The sequence below is a fragment of the Gouania willdenowi genome, chromosome 10, assembly GCF_900634775.1.
Source record: "Gouania willdenowi chromosome 10, fGouWil2.1, whole genome shotgun sequence".
Classification (NCBI taxonomy): Eukaryota; Metazoa; Chordata; class Actinopteri; order Blenniiformes; family Gobiesocidae; genus Gouania; species Gouania willdenowi.
Genome location: NC_041053.1, coordinates 22,467,687 through 22,485,208, shown reverse-complemented (window position 1 = coordinate 22,485,208; position 17,522 = coordinate 22,467,687). Strand labels below are relative to the sequence as shown.

Below are 17,522 nucleotides of genomic sequence, written 5' to 3'. Positions count from 1 at the left end.
TATTGGAGGCACTCTGAGGTAGATACTGCGATGGATAAATATCCTAATCCACAGAAAAGCTCCTTAAAATGCGTTACAGATGCAAAGGCATGTACAAGGAAGGACTTTGTCCACAGGAAAGGACACGATATTTGGAAAAGTTACGGTGTATTGGTGGTGCAGATCCATACATGTTGGCTCGCTCGTCTTGGATCAATGACGACCTGGAGAGTCTTCCGTCTATTGCGTATCCTGATATCGTCAACTAGGCTTTAACCCTAACCCAGGGGTCTGCAACCTGCGGCTCTGGAGCCTCATGTGGCTCTTTGACTCTTTTGCAATGGCTCTCTGACGATTTAAAAAAATAAGAAAATGAATTATTTCCTACAGAGGGTACTGGTGATTAATGACATTAACTTAAAAAAAAAATGATGATAAAACAATTGGTTAACCTAAAAATGAGTAACTCTGCCACCATCCTACTTCAGCTCCTGTAACATCTACAGACCATTAACTTTCCTAACACCAGTGGCTAACCTTCAGTTTTAAATCTCTGGTCAGATAACTTAAATAACAAAAAAGACTATTCTGGAAGAAAATACAGACTTTATTTGAGTTGGGAAAGATTTATTTAACTGCTAACAAACCGGCTTAAGCTTATGCATGCTTGATATGTTGTAAGAAATTAGCATGTGTTGGAGTTGATAATGTGTTATCAAATTCAAGTTATTTTTGTAGCCCTTCAAATCCATTAACTCGTAAAATTATTCGATACTATTTTAACGGTATAGAATTTTATACGCTGTATTGTTTTCATAGAGAAGGTTTTTTTTTTCGGCTCCGGAAGGACTTTAATCCAGTCGAGATTAGGCAAAATGGCTCCTTAAAGAGTAAAGGTTGCAGCCCCCTGCCCTAACCTAATCTGGGTCATCCTTTTGATAAAGGTCAGACCTTTTACCTGTAACCAGCTCATAGCTCATAGTTAAGATGCAATAGGCATAGACTGCCGAGGGGGGTCTGGCATGCTCGGTTGGAGAGAGGTTGGAGAGGGCGTTAAGAGAGAGGTCATTTAGGTTAGAGAGGGACCGGAGAGGGTCCCATTCCTCTCTCTAACACTCCCTCTATGTCTGCTTCTTCCCTTGTGTGTTTGCTCCTGTACTCCTTCTGGCTTTTGTCTTGCAGGTCCGTGGGATCCTTAGTGTGGAGTTACAGAGTCTCAACAACTGTGTCTCCACCCTTTCCTCTGCACACACCCAACACAGCATAACGTGGATGGCTGTTCATCATAGGAATGGGATCCACACAAGGTTCCTGCTGCTTAACAGAAGGTTTTCCTTGCCGCCATGATGAATTCATGTTGGGTGTGGGATACATATGTATGTGTATATACGTATATATGCATATGTGTGTATCCATAAAATGAAGAGTCCGTCCTTAAGACTGCTCTACTGTAAAGTGTCTTGAGATACCATTGGTTATGATTTGGCGCTATACAAATAAAAGATTGATTGATTGATTGGTAATACAATGAGGAACACAGCACATTTTAGCTCTACATTTTCAGAACTGTGTTGCTACAGTAGCAGGCTGGAAAGGATGGGGAAGAGTTGATTATTTTAAAGTTAGAGTGAGACGTGAAGTTGTAGTTGTGCATATTGTGCTTATTGTGTTGTGTAATCAAGCCAGTCTGGTGACAAGTGTGAAGCTTATTATAATGATGGTGGCTGTATAGAGGTGTAGAGGGAAGGAGTGAGTGGTAATACCTAAAACAGGTATTTGGGATCAACGTGTCTAAGGTTAAGTCCAGTACGAGTTTTATCCCACAGCCCAAGGCATGCTCGTGCATGTGCAAGAATCGCTACTGCAAACCCAAGCGCCGCCCCGGACCCAAAAATGCAGCCAGCCCAGCAAAAAGAGCTGGGGCCAAGGAGTCCCAGGCCACCCCCCACGGCCGAGCAGCCCCCCAGATGCCCCCAAGACCCCAAGCCGACAGGCAGCCACTGCCCCCCACATACACACCCGAGAAAGCCCCAAGAAGCTAAAGAGCCAAGGCCCACGCCCAGCAGACGGCCAGAGCCGCGCCGAACAGGCAGCCGGCGGGCGCCAGCCGGGGAGCCCGGAGCCAGTAGGGACCGGACCCCACACCAGAAGGACACAGAATAAAAGCTTATCTATATTATCGTTATCTTTTATGATGTTTATTATAGTTGTTGGATTGTTATCTTTTATGGTTTGTTTTTTTTAATAGTTTTAGGATGGTTATCTTTTATGGTATCTTTTAGGATTACAAGGTATTTATGTTTCTGTTTTAATCTGGGTGGGTGTTTGAAACCTTGTAAAGCACTTTGAGCCGCATTCTTTGTATGAAAAGCTCTTTCATAAAAACTGATTGATTGATTGATTGATTGATTGATTGATTGATTCATTATTCATTCATGTATTAAGTGCTAATATCAGTTTCAAAGTTTACATGGAGTTACATCTTTATATCTTTATGCACAACTCTGGGCATTGTCAGGAAAGAAGCTCAGTTTGATTTCAGCTTGCTGGCACTGGTGTGAGCGTCTGCCAGATCTAAATTTGTCCCATCAGGAGTCCATTCCTGTCAGAGCGAAAAAAAAAAAAAAAAGACAAGACACGCAAGGATAACCTAGGCAGGCTGGGGGAGTTATCTAATGCACCATGTCCACAGAATATCTAAATTTAGAAAGACAAATATCTCTTTGGTGTGATACAAGAGAGCATATCAACTGACTTAATATTTCAGGACTGCACCAGTTAACCAGTAACTGATATGAAAAATGTTTGGTAACATTGTACTTAAAGTTTTATACATAACACTGACATTTGGATGTCATTATCTGTCATTAGCATGAATAAGGTGTCATGAAGGCTGTCATTAAGTGTTGTTCGCTAAATTACGACACCTTTGGAGCTATGTTGGCATTTTTTGGGTTAGGTGGAGGGATCTAGTGGGGTGAGTATAGGCTTATGGGTTATGGTAATGAAGGGTTAGGGTAACGAACAACATTTAATGACAGCCTTCATGACACCTTATGCTAATGACAGGTGTCATGTGATAATAATAACAGCGTAATGTCAGTCTTATGTATAAAAAAAAGTTTTAGGTAAAGTGTTACCACATGTTTAATGCAGTCATTTTCTGCACTGCACAGACTCCCTTTATTTCTAGTGATTAAAAAATGTCTCGAGTTTAGATCCAAATTGATTTTTTTTCAGTTTTGCTCTGGTAGAGGAAATACATTTTGACATGACACGTTTAACCCACTCTGTATTGTATTATGTTCATTGGGGATCAAGGGAGGTTAAGACTGAAGGAGGTAGGAGTGATGAAGGGTAATTAAAGTACACTAACCTCTTCTGCTCTGACGTTGCACTGCACTCAGCTTAGGCCAAAGTGACCTGAAAAAGAAGGCAAATGTATATTCACCGACACAAATTAGCTGATGCATTTCATTTATGACCTTAAAGTTGAAACTGTATATGAACTACATTTTTGTTTCATTTTCAACAGAACGAATGGATCCCAAAAAACTACCTTTTGTCCTAATGATAAAGTATCTCTTTAAGAAAAATCTGTTCCTGGAAAGGAAACAACGTTGAATCCATGAACATTTTGCACTTGTTCACAATAAAAAAAAGGATTGGAAAGAGCAGAGCAAAAAACTCATGAGAACAAAACAACAGAAAAAAAGAGCACATGTGTTTTTCACATTCTGAGTAGGATTTGGCATTCGCAACTTTCACCCTGCTTGCAATGCAATAATGAATGCATTATGACCCAAACTGGTTGGGAGTGAGAAAGGCTACTTTGTGAGTAATTCCAAAGTGTGGGAGGGTCACACAGGCTTGTTTTGTTTATATATTGCTGTAAAAATCCAAGTCAACAGCATTGATATTTTGGTTTCAGTGCTCGGTCAAAACGTCCATTACTTTTCATTGGACTGGAAACAAGGTAAGAAGCTTGAGGAGCATCTAATGAATATAAAGGAAAACATTTTTCAGTCAGATTTTGATAGAACAGTGCGCACATTGCTACTGCAGTGGTTACGCACCAGCTCAATGTCTTTCTGGAAATGATATCTCAGACGGGAAGATATGTAGATATAAAGCCCGAGGTCAGGTTTGGTCAAAGGTCTTCTAAAAAACCACAGAGGTAGACTTCCTGTGTGCCCCAGGCCTGCGCGTGCAGATGCCGAGAAGGATTAGGTGAGCTGAAGTTCTCTGAGAGGAAATGACATAACAAAGCTGCTTTGTCAGTTTGTTGCTGCATAGCTCGGAATGCAATGAGGTGAAGTTCAATATCCCCCAGCCACTGCAGTATGCATACAACTGATAATGCAATGCCTGATTTATCGTTTTCTACTTAAAGATTTAGATATTCTACGTTTAGCAATTTTAGTTCTTCATCTATTTATTTATTTGCCATTTCTTCTAACAGGAGACTCAAATAAGATAAAAAATTAATAAGTGTCTTGACGCAGGCCAACACAAGTAGATACACCCTAGAATACTGCATCACACATCCTGTTAAAAAGATAAAAAGGTCTTATCATCAGCTGTGGCACACCTTTGGTTAGGTTTTTTTTTTCTCTGTCTTCTTAGATAAGCAGAAAGCCATGAATTAGGCTAAAGGAAGACACTTTCTGAGCGGACACGTAACAGGTGAGAAAACCTTTCACAAACATTTCTGTAAACTACGTGCAAACATCTAAAGAGGCTGTTGTGTAAGTAACTGAAGGTTGAGCAAAGTGCAGGGAGTTGTTTTTCTTCGGGGACAAGGAAAACATTAATCATCAGCACTATCATATCATATCTGAAGGGTGATAAAAACAGGGCCTGTATATAAAAGAATATTGAAATGAAGAGAAATGACGCACCCTAATATTTGTCACTTTCGAGCACACTTGTAAGGTTACAGAAGAGGTGAGTGGCAATAGATCAAACACATATCAAACAGAAATGTTACTTTGCAAAAGTTTTGATATTAACAGATTGTGTGTACTGAGATGAGTTTCACTGTGTTCTCTGTAAAAATGCATGCATGATCTAATGAGTAGCTCCTGTTCAAAGGACTGTTGAGTAACAAGCCTTACCTGACAATTATTCACTGACACTTTTGCTGATCTGCCCTTTTTTTCTCATTCCACCCCTAACCTCACTCCCACCTGCTTCGTCCTGTATAATTCCCTCATTTCTCAATATTTACCCAAAGCCTCTTCAGAAACATGCCGTGTGGTGCACTGAAGTCATTGTTGGTGAGCCTGTCTCGGAGGAAGCCTCTGGAGCCTGAGGGGGAGCAGTCCACATTCAACCGATGCCTGACCACTCTGGACCTGGTGGCTCTGGGTGTGGGCAGCACATTGGGGGCTGGAGTGTATGTCCTCTCTGGAGAAGTAGCAAGAGACACAGCCGGACCCAGCATCATCATTTCTTTCTTTATCGCCGCTGTTGCCTCCATTTTTGCTGGACTGTGCTATGCAGAGTTTGGGTCTCGGGTTCCAAAGACAGGCTCAGCGTACCTGTACAGCTACGTGACCATTGGAGAGCTACTGGCTTTTATCACTGGCTGGAATCTGTTGCTCTCTTACATCATAGGCAAGTATTATGGTCAACAATTGTTTGATAAAAATTCAACCAAGCCTAGTGGCATTATTTTCAGAAACAATTCTTTATTGTCAAAGTTTGTTCTTCACTTCTAGATCTTATACATATAATGCAATTTTATTGTTTTTGTTTTTCTTCTTCCTGTTTTACAGTTTTTCTCCTGTTATTTGGCTCATTTACATTTACATTTTCATTCTCAAAACTCTACGATCATTTGACAAAACAGTTGCAAAAGCTCATATATCTTCCAAAACTGTTCACTCATGCTTCAAAACAAAATTCATTTCCCATATAAATAGTCAGTGCCACCAAAAATGCAAAGATCCTTCTCAATTGCTTTAAATCACTTTTTACAACAAACTGGACCTTCTAAACACTCTCTGTGCTTTTGCCAAAATGACCTGTATGGTTCGGCACAACATCATGTTTCACATGCAAAATCTCACATCTCTCCCAAAACAGTTTATCCATTTGTCAAAACCAAATTCTATTCACAAATGAGTAGTTAGTTTCCCCCAAAATGCATTGTCTTTGGTATTGTGTAAGCACTGCAAGTCATAATGTTTTGTCACTATGGCAGATGACCATTGAAATATCCCTCATGTCCACCTATCAGTCCTTCATTGAAAATGGTTTTTGTGCTAGTTTTTTTTTTTGTCTAGCTAACAGAAAACAATTGTGTATAAAACTTGGGTAATTTTTTTTTTTTTTCACTCAAACTTCCAAGGAAATTGTAACTTTTTATTCATACACATTACATTGAGAAACTTCCGCACATCAGAATAAAAAGAAAATGTATACAGCATAACATTCTGTAATATAAACATCCATCTATCCATGAAATGTTGCTGACATGTTTTGAAGAGAACAATCATTAGACTGAGAAGTGAACAATCAGTTCATGTCAACAAGATCTATTGACTTGGAAATTGTGCTAAATATAGGCTATCTGTATTTAATCATTTGCAAAGATGTAATGAGCCATTGAGACAGGTATTAAGACATTTGCATTTTGATCAATTGAAGAACAACTACCATTCTGTTGTGGACAATTGCCAAGAGATCTGGAGGTTTGTCCGTGTTGTTTTGAGAATATAATTTCGGTTTCATGAAATGAGCCAAAACAATGGAAAAAAAAAACTGTTACGTCTGCCCTTTCAGATTTGGGAATTGAATGATGTCCAGTTGATAAAAGCAACATTTTATGCAAGAATTGTTTCCGTTAGAGTACAGAAAACAATGAATGATTAACCATTAGCATGGGCGTCTTAATGTCAGCCTCTGACCTTTTACATGTGACTGTGTGTTTCTTTTCCACATGGCTTGTTAAAGCCTTATTGATAGCACCATAAAAACAAACAGATTGTGTGTAAAAATCATAAAACAAATGGAAGTGACAGTCGGTGTTTTTCAGCACTTTATGGTGTCCGTGAAATCCTGACTCAGGGAGTGTTTTTATTGTACCTCTCACTCATTACCTGTTCAGGAACGTCCAGTGTTGCTCTGGCATGGAGCGGAACATTCGATGACCTCATTGGGGGAGCCATATCAAAGTTCTTTGAAGAAAATGCGTCCATGGAACTTCCTGGTCTCGCAGCTTACCCAGATGTCTTTGCTGCAGCTCTCATTATGCTCCTGTCAGGTAACAGGCCCAAATCAACGTCTGCAATAGCAGGTTGAGAAAACAAAACAAGATACACCACTTTGGCTGCTTTTCACATAGGTCTGCTGGCATTTGGAGTACAAGAGTCAACCAACATCAACAAGGTCTTCACAGCAATCAACATTCTCGTTCTACTGTTTGTGACCATCTCTGGATTCATTAAGGGAGACATCTCCAACTGGCAAATCAGTGAAGAGGTTCTGCTTAATGCCACTGCAGAGCTCAAGTACTGTCAACACACATCACAACACAATACACCACTTTTTCTAAATGGTGTGTAGAGTCCAGTATTACATAATGATGATAATGACTGTCATTCCCGATCATCTCACAGTAATTAAAAATCTTTCTCTCAATTCCACAGAAACCTCAGCTCCACCGTGAACTTAACCAGTGTGTATGGACAGGGAGGATTTTTCCCTTATGGCATTGGTGGGACCGTGGCTGGTGCTGCAACATGCTTCTATGCCTTTGTGGGATTTGACTGCATTGCAACAACAGGCAAGAGGAACTATTTTCTAGAACAATCATCTAGAACTGTGGTTCCCAAACTTTTCACTGTCCCGTAGCCCTTCAGACATTTAACTTGAAGCCCCTATGTACCCCCTGCTCGTGCATACTTAAAAAACATTTCATAGTTTTCTGTTGTCATTATGTGGTATTTTGCGTAGAGTTTTTGAGGAAAGAGATGAATTTAATACGATTTTGAATAAGGCTGTGACATAACAAAATGTGGAAAAAGTGAAGTGCTGTGGATACTTACCCCCATGACAATTTGCGTACTCCACCTTGGGAACAATCTAGAACTATAATCACCACATTGGGCCATATTTGGTGGTCAACTACATGAACTAAAAGCTGTAAAATGACAGTCAAATATTATCTATTTAAATTCAAGAAGAAACACAAGATAACCAATCGTGCAGAAAACTACAGTGAAGATTTCTCTTAATGTCTTGTGTAAACAAAGGATAAACTATTGTTTCTTCTGTTGACGTGTGCAACTTGTAAAAAGGTTACTCAGTGACCACCATGTGCTAAATCTCCTTTAAACACTCAATTAAGTACGACCTAAAGTCAGAGCAGTTTTAGTCTTATTTCATAGCTGAGACTGAAATGGCTGTTCCATCCCAAAATCCAAGTTTGTAAGTGTTCAGAGCAGTATCCGCAGCTTTAGAACAGTTGTGTCACTTTTTGGGTTGTTGGCAAAGTTTTTACCCAATAGCAATAATACATTTATTACAATGCATATACATGTTCTTTATAACTTTACCTTGTGGACCACTAGTGTGGCCTTGTGGACCGCCATTGGTCTGTGGACCACACTTTGCGAATGACTTCTTCATTTAAATGTTCACCTATTTGCACTACTCATCAATGCACTACTGCACTATTATCTTATTATTATTATTATTGTATTCTTATTTTATTTCATTATTATTATTATTATTATTACTATTATTATTATCTTGTTATTTTTTATTTAGTTTGCACATATTAGTCTAACTACTCTTATATTTATGTTTATACTTCTTTTTTCTTTTTCTTTTTCTTTATTCTAGTTGATTGTTATTATTTAATGTTATACTACCTGAGAGCGCACAGGTCACCAAAAAAAATTCCTCGTGTGGATTCATTCACCCCTGGCCAATAAAGTTGATTCTGATTCTGATTCTGATTCTGACTACTCTGGACTAAATTGCCTTGTGTAAATGTGAAGATGTGAATGATGCTGGGATTAAATGATGGTTTCCCTCTTTGTTTAGAGGTTTCTGATAAAAATAAAATAAATGCGGCATTTACATCAAAGCCATTGTAATATATACTGTATAATATGTCAAATAAGTACATTTAGTTTCTCCTGAAATAGAACTGCTTTACAAAGTAGTGCTCCTTTTCTTGCACAATGCTACTATTAATGTTTGGACTTCACTTTGCACAACTATTGCCTATGGACTTTGCAAAGAGCAATGAATTATAAAATTAAAAAAATCATTTTAGGGCAGATGTGCACTCATGAGAAAAGACAATTAATTAATTAATTAATAAATGATCGAATGAATGGATAAATATGGTTAGATAAATAGATTAATAGATAGTAATTAAGCAAATAAATAAATGATTCAACTTACATATATTTGCTCTTTATTCTTCAATTCCTAAATTGACTTTTATGATCTATTTGTATAATGTATACACTTATTTGATTTTGTGTATACATATGTTAGTTTACTATTTGTTCCAGTGACGTGCCGTGAGCACCAGAGTTGGGTAGGCAGGGCGTTCCAAATCGAGACCACAGAAGTCAACACCAATGACAATTTCATATGTTTTATTTGTATAGCGCAGTTTACAACAAAGTCATCTCAATGCAGCTTATCAAAATATAAAATTCATAATAAGAAAGAAAAAACTCAACAAGATCCACATGAACAAGCATTTAGCCATCTACCAAAATCAACGTCGTAAAACTGTCCTCCATACTCACGCAACAAGATATATCTCATGACACGGCAGCGCATTTGTTGTTTGTGTTGGAAACACAGAAACACTGAGAAAATGACAACAACAACAACTCAGAACAGCCTCAGTGAGGCGTATCCATAAAGCAAATCCTTCCTTTTGTACCATTCACTGTGGAAAATACAAACAATGTTCTGACTTTACCTTTGCTGAAAGTCTGGTAGCTCAGGTGTTGGTCTCCCATCTTTTAAAAGCTGTTGTTTTTCATCCAAAAAAAGTTTCTTTATCGTCTCTAGCGCTGTCATCCTGACTGTAGTGTTATCCCGCCCACTAGCTAGAGAACGTAGCAGCAGCGGTCACGTGATAACAATTCACTAATGCACTGTGAACTTACTTATAGCATTTAGCATAGCGCGGTTACATCCAAAGGCAGCAAAGAGAGCTGATTTTTTACGTAAATGATTTTCATCTTGGGGAACTGACTGCACATGCGCAAACACATAAAAATACGCTATGGGAACAGAGGCAGAGCAGCAACATGCTTTTGAGAAGGGTTGTAGCGGAAATTGAAAAATAAATAATTTATAATTATATTATAATTAAAACAAATAATCAAAATATCACTGATTTGTTTCTTTTTCTTCTTTAAAAAAAAAGAAAAATCTAACTTTAAAGTGTTAGTGTTAAAGTATTTAATTTTGATTTGAAAAAGTTTTGATTTACTTGCCTTCATAGAGTCAGAGTTACACCTGAGTATCTTATTGTGTGCAGGTGAGGAGGTGAAGAATCCACAAAAGTCCATCCCTGTTGGCATTGTAGCTTCACTGCTCATCTGTTTCTTGGCCTACTTTGCTGTGTCTGCCGCTCTCACCCTGATGATGCCCTACTACCAGCTCAATGAGAAAAGCCCTCTACCTGTGGCTTTTGAATATATTGGCTGGGGTCCTGCAAAATATGTTGTGGCAGTGGGATCGCTGTGTGCACTGTCCACCAGGTATGACATTCTTGATGTCAGTTAGTCCTGATTCAGGAGCATTTAAATGGTAACAATTTAAATCATAGAAAATAATAATAATAATAATAATAATAATAATAATAATAATAATAATAATAATAATAATAATAATAATAATAAATAAATAAAAAAATAAAAATAAAAAAATAAAAAAATAAATAAATTGTCAGGGATCAAAGGGTAATTAATATTGAAAAATATTAATTATTAATTTTTAATATGTTCGTTGCCAGAGGTGCCATCTAGAATTGAGTTTTAAGTGTCCTAGACCACTTTAATTAATTGTTACAGTTCTCTGTTTTTGTAGTGGGTTCTTGATGTCAGAATAGAGGTTTAATAAAAGTTTAAATGTCAATAAAAACACAGCGTCTACAATATGTACATGTTTATTTTACAGGCTTATTAACATGATAATAAATTAGGCAGTTTAACAATTATTCACAGTTATTTTGACTCATTGGTATCACACAAAATGTACATTTTAACACGGATGTATGGTATCTACACATTCTGAGTGTTTTAGAGTTCGTATGAATTTGAGATTTATAGGTATTTTCTAACGCTCTGAGGAGGAGGAGGAGGAGGAGGAGGAAGGAGAATGGAAAGTTAAAGTAATGAAATTAATAAAACTTTACCAAAATGAAAATTATGGACTATGAATCTAGAATTTTCGATTGAGAGAATTTGTTAAGTTATAAATCACCTTTCTGCCAGAATTGTGTGTGCGTGCAGTTTTACCCTCCATCGAATAGGCGTGATGATGACAGCTCCTTCTGCGTAACCAGCAGTGTGTGGGAAAAGCCTTTTCCTGCGTTTTTCCGAGGACGTTTTCTGATCATTCACTGTACGGGCCCGCGGGATACTGTCGGCCTGGCTGGGGTTCTGGTTCTCCTACACGGCACCACTCCTGGACGTCGATGGGTAGTTTAACTAACATGTTCTCAAATCAAAGATACTAGAGTTCGTTAAAGGTTACTCATGGGAGGCTATAAAAATTGACTGGCTCCAAAAATGAAAAACTGCTTGGTTAATTTCAAAAATGGAGATAAAACTTAAAGTTAGTCATTGTGGAAGTGGCTGGTAGGCACTTCCTGACTGGAGAGAAGTTCAATCAATTTCTCAAAAATTCTGCATCACTAAACTGAAAAACTTCTGTTTAAGTCAGATGCAAAGAGGAGGACTAGACAGAGGTAAGAGTATTGGAACTGAGCCTATTATAAACATGTCAAGAGGTTATCTGATTGGTTAAAACACATCTGCAGTGTGGGAATGAGTGAAACCTGATTGGTTGGCAGAAAGGAGCGGGAGGCTTAACTTTCCTGTAAAGAAGACAAGATGGTGGGCTGTCCCACATGTGCTTTTTAAACAAAGAGTCATAAAACTAGATAGGGCGTTACCACGTTAGGTCTAAAATGGAGCATGCGTGTGTGCAGATTGTATGAACCCTTGAAAAATGACTTTCAATTGATTATCCCTTAAATGACTGATTTGAATTATTTCTAGCTTTAAGCATAACAAAAGAGGACAAATACACTTTGATCAATGATCATGGAATATGAAGTTATAAACATTTCCCTTGAAAGGTGATTGCATTAGTGCTTAAATATGTCAGATGGAGGCACACGATGAGTCTCTTTCCTGTAGAAAAATGGTTAAAATCGAGGTCCCATGTCTGAAATTCGTTTAAATCACAGTTCTGCCTTTAAAGCATCAGATGGTGTATAGGTTTTATTTTTATTTCTTCCTTTTTAATCTTCATGTTGAAAAGGATGTCTCTGGTGTAGGGTGTCAGGTTACACCCCTGTTATCTCTGTGGAATGTCTGTTCTTTGGGGAGGATGGGTGTCAGCAAAGAGTCTGCAGGAAGACGGGCTGGGATTTGAAGAAAAGTTCCTTGGTCCATTTTTCCATTGTCTGTTTTTGAGTCATAAAAGTGTAATAAAATTCCAAATGTGCGACAGTGTTTTTACCGCCTTTTGACCATCGACCAGGGTTCCTACAATATATATATAGTAGGTTTTACAATTCATTAATTCAAGATTTGTTTTACAAAATCATTTTCAATTTGCATACATGAAGATTTTTTGATAAAGTTGCATGACTTAAAGTCCAATAAACTGAGCTGTACACTTTATAAATAATAATCATGTCTGTTTGTTCCCTCAGTTTGCTGGGCTCCATGTTCCCAATGCCTCGAGTACTTTTTGCCATGGCCAGAGACGGGCTTCTTTTTCAACCTTTGACCAAAGTGACCTCCAAGGGCAGTCCTGCTGTAGCCACCGTTGCATCTGGGACTGTGGCAGGTAGCTACAGATGTTCCAGCTGTTTGTGTAAAACACGGAGTAAGGTGTATGGCATCAAAGTTATTTGTTTCCATTATAACTCTAGCGATCATGGCTCTGCTGTTTGATCTGGAAGCCTTGGTGGAAATGATGTCCATTGGTACTCTGTTTGCATACACACTTGTGGCCATATGCATCCTAATACTGAGGTACTATTCAGCTACTACTCAGTATATTTATTTAATGTGTGTTTCTTATTTCATCAGTATCTTATTTTTCTCTTTTCTATAATTTTTTCCTTCATTGAACAAAATGTAAAAATATTTCCTATTTCTTGTTTGAACATTCATAAAAATCCAGGTACCAAGAGGGTTCATCTGAAGACACAGATCTTAAGATGAGAGAATCAAACTCCATGCAAAGCTTAAAGGCTCCATCCTCTCCCACCTCATCCACATCAAAAAGAGTCACAATCTTGACTGTAGTCACAGGTCAGTCAGTGATGTTCGCAGTTAAATTTTTGCAAAATGTTGAATTTGCATTATTTAACATGCATTTCTGTCCTAGCAACATGCTCAATAATCAACTAAGAAACAAATTGTACTAATTCCTCCCTTTCTGCAGTTGTTTGTGTGGTGGGACTGTGCATCACTCTCAGTCAAGGACTGGATGCTTTGGCTAATATGGAAGCCTGGAGTATAGCAGTGGTCTGCATCTTAGGCGCCATCATTGTGATTAACGTCTTCCTCATCTGGAGACATCCACAAAACCCCACCAAGGCATCTTTTATGGTCAGAAGATTTAACTGTATTTTTTAACCCTCCTATTATCTTCGGGGGTCAATTTGACCCATTTTAATGTTTATCATTAGAAAAACAAGTTAACTTTTCTTTTTTTTTTTGCTTCATATTTTGTAACTTATCCTATTTGAATGGGTACAATTGATCAAGCATAAACTTCACATGATTATATTTTGCAATGTGTTGAACACATATTGCTCGCATTAGTGTCAATTTGACCCCAAGCTTTTTTAGCTGTGTTGATTGATTGATCACCAACATCAATCAATATGGTTTATTTTGTGAGAGTCAAATTAGAAAAATTTTCAAGATACACTAACTCTAAAACTGTAAGTTTGACTTGCAGGAAAGGTCATATCATCACCACAAAGTCATACTCCTGTGGTCAATAATGTTGTCAGTAAATTTGAGAAGATTTGGATGAAAACTATTCAAGATAAATTTATTCTGATTTAAAAGTTTAGCCTGATGGTGGTGCTAGAGAACAGGTCAAGGTTTCATTATCAATGATTATTTATGTATTCAACAATTAAACAAAGTGCCTGACACAAAAACTTTCAGCACCATTTTCTGAAAATCCTTTTCTGGAGGCAAAGATCCCTGGGGTCAGAATGACCCCGAGGGTAAAAGGTGTTAGCAGTATTTGAGGATAACCCCGAATTATACCCCTTATACTCCCACATGAATGCATACTTCCAATGGGCACTGTACTAGTGTACATAATCGAGAACGCAATTAAAGGTGTGTTATAAACTCAACAACAAACAGATAAACATGTGAAGTAACACCTCCTGTGAAAAGAGGTCAAGACAAAGGCAAAGTACAAGACATCCCCTCACAGAAACCAATCTACAGAAACTTAAACTTAAAACTTATTTACTTTACCTAATGTCAAGTAACATCATAAATATATGTTTAAATTACAGATCATGGAACTTTATATTATCACCTACAATACCTATATCTATCTATCTATACATATATACATCAGTACTGAAGACAATTATTATTAAAGCAGAACTAAGTAACTTGCAGTTAGCGCTCCCCTAAAGGTCCCATTTGGTTATGTCACTGTCGTGAACACTCCGCACCCCGAGGCAGCAGCTCCTCCCTCCCACTACAGTGAGACGGGCAGCGGTAGGCTTCCTAAATGTACAGGGGCAAAATTAAAGCGGTTGCCTTCTTGAATAAGCCAACATTCTGAGTGAACTTATCCTTTAGTAACTCCGTAAGTTGATCACTTATACCGTAAAAGCGGCGCTGTTTATGATAAGTGAAATAATCAGCCACCTGTCTCCCCTCATCCTGCTGCACACACGCACACGCACACACACACATACACAATTGTTCCCTGGTAATGACGTCACTGGAGTGATGAAGTGATGGAGTGCCCAAAAAAAAACACTACTAATTTCAAGCAACACATCACGGGCGACTGAAGTGACTGCAGTCACTACAGTCGAGTTCGGTGTGAACGCACCTTTAGTGTATATTGGGCTGCTGTGAAACATTATGTCTTGTCGCAAGAACAAAAACAGAGCTGCAAGATTGCCACTGGGAAAGTTGCAAGTGTGGTTTTCTGGCCAGAGACAATAGGGGGAGATGAAAGACCCCACAATCACACCATAAACAAGGTTTTCCTCTGCCATGGTGTCGTCAATGACCCCTGAAAACCCTTACCTGTTGACTCCGGAACTGGCCCCGCCCATTATGACGTTTTGGTGATGTAGTTACTTGAAATATGATCTCAAGTGTTTTATTTTGAAAAGTAACCGGATGTTTTAATGTTGAGTATGTGATTATCTTCCTGTTTTGCTATATTTGCTCTGTTCTGAGTTGCTGCGTCATGTTCTGGCATCCGCCAGAAATAGAAGCCCTGCTTATATCTGCCGGAGAGCTCCGGACTGTCGGAGCTTGGACAGAGCAGATACGCAGCGCACCGGACCCGGTGGAAATTAACACATAGACTAAAATAAGCTTTGCTGGCGTGGCGGAGACGTAACGCAGCAAACCCGTACCCAGTGGAAATTGGGGGTAATCGGAGGGTTACATTTCAGATTATCATTGCAATAAAAATGCCTCACATTTTATGTTCTTCTCTAACAGGTCCCCTTACTTCCTGTGCTGCCTATCCTGAGTACGCTCATCAATGTTTACCTGATGGTGCAACTAGGAACAGACACGTGGGTACGGTATGCCATCTGGATGCTCGTCGGTAAGCTCTGATGTTTGCTTGTGTTGGTTGTTTTGCTTGTTTTAAGTTGCATTCAGTGCAATGATGCCCTCTCTTCTCACTGCAGGGTTACTAATTTATTTTGCATATGGAGTCCGTAACAGTGTCCAGAGGCAGCGTCTCAAAGGAAACCAGAAAGATATCGAGACAATCAGTGGCAAGATAGAAATCATCCATGAAGAAAAATTTTAAGTGTGTGTTAAGATCAGATGTTACAATGAGAGGCTGCGTTCACTTTCTGCTTAAATTTACATTTCAAGTCCTGATTCTAACACAAAAACATGGAACTTGTGCCTAAACCTTAAACCTTTAAGAGACTCACAGCAGCATTAATGGAAACACATTTAGACATTTTAAGATCAATCCTCTCTTGTTTTTTCACTTGTAAAAATGTTAATATTGCACCATAAATAATGACACTACTATACTTTCTATTGACTGTTTTAGACACAAAGACAAAGACATTATCCAAATGATTTAATGAATGAGAAATATTAAAAAGGTTTACACTTTTTGTATGGAGTGTGGAAAATACATATCCTATGTGTAAAACACATCAAATGTGTGTATTTAACATATCAATTGATGGTGTTAGTGAGTAGAATGTATATAAAGTAAAATAGGTGTTTTTTTTTTGTTTTTTTTTAAACACTTGTTAAACCATGCTGTATTATTTCTTGTTTCTTGGTTGTAAACACTGAAACTATTTGTTAATTGCACTGTATGCAAACATATTTTTTGATTAAAAAGAAATCATCCCATTTTCTGTGTGATCAATTTGATTACAACAACAACAACAACAACAGCAACCAAGTTGTCATTAATTCTGAAAAGTTGGTAGAATCTATTGTGTTAAGAATTTGAGTCAGTTTGGAAATGATCAGAGCATTAAATTCAACATGTTAGTCACTGCTAAATATGAGCAAAGCAAAAGATGGATTAGTTACATTATCTCCGTATTAACCTTGTGATGCTCTCTGCCCTCTCACACATACCTGTCAAGTATTCCGTTTTGGCCGGGAAACTCCCGTATTTTACCCGTCTTTCCCGCCATCTTCCCATATTAGTATTTTCCCGTAAATATCCCGTATTTTAATGTAATCATGATTAAAAGATGCCTTACTAAACTGAACGCCGTCACAAGTCTCACGAGAACTGCCACCTGAAATGGCCTGGGTGGCAGTTCTCGAGAAATTGGTGCCGACAGCGGCAACAAACCCAGAAACAACTCAGAAAAGAGATGATGAATGAAGACGTTCCGCCGAAAAAAAACAAAGAACTGGTGTAAATGCGTTGTAAAATGTGACAGTTTATCTCCATAAAGAGCAGCAGGATGGGACACAGTTACACGTTCAGTTAGATTAATAAATGAGATTTTAACGTCTCCCACAGCGGAAGGAACCACGTGGTCATCATGAAAAATCAGCCAATCACAAGCGTCACAAATACACACTGCTTTC

At 38.2% G+C, this 17,522-nt stretch overlaps 1 protein-coding gene across 2 annotated transcripts; it reads left to right on the top strand.

Annotated features, from left to right (window-relative positions):
* Window positions 1-3,877: 3,877 nt before the first annotated feature.
* Window positions 3,878-16,823, top strand: LOC114471042 (cationic amino acid transporter 2). Of its 2 annotated transcripts, XM_028459577.1 has the most exons (13): window positions 3,878-3,955; window positions 4,606-4,665; window positions 5,216-5,598; window positions 7,094-7,249; window positions 7,331-7,496; window positions 7,635-7,771; window positions 10,505-10,727; window positions 12,914-13,050; window positions 13,136-13,238; window positions 13,390-13,520; window positions 13,654-13,820; window positions 15,936-16,044; window positions 16,130-16,823. In XM_028459577.1, exons 3-13 carry the CDS (start codon window positions 5,229-5,231, stop codon window positions 16,252-16,254), a joined length of 1,824 nt encoding a protein of 607 aa, XP_028315378.1. In that variant the 5' UTR covers window positions 3,878-3,955; window positions 4,606-4,665; window positions 5,216-5,228; the 3' UTR covers window positions 16,255-16,823. The 2 variants fall into 2 exon arrangements, with proteins under 2 accessions (XP_028315378.1, XP_028315377.1); XM_028459576.1 differs by lacking the exons at window positions 3,878-3,955; window positions 4,606-4,665 and adding an exon at window positions 4,754-4,926.
* The last annotated feature ends 699 nt before the right edge of the window (window positions 16,824-17,522 follow it).

Coding starts and splice junctions, on each gene's coding strand:
- LOC114471042 (XM_028459577.1), top strand. CDS start 5,229: ATGCCGTGTGGTGCACTGAAGTCATTGTTGGTGAGCCTGTCTCGGAGG. Junction 7,772..10,504: donor TGACTGCATTGCAACAACAG/GCAAGAGGAACT, acceptor TATTGTGTGCAG/GTGAGGAGGTGAAGAATCCA. Junction 13,051..13,135: donor TGCATCTGGGACTGTGGCAG/GTAGCTACAGAT, acceptor TTATAACTCTAG/CGATCATGGCTCTGCTGTTT.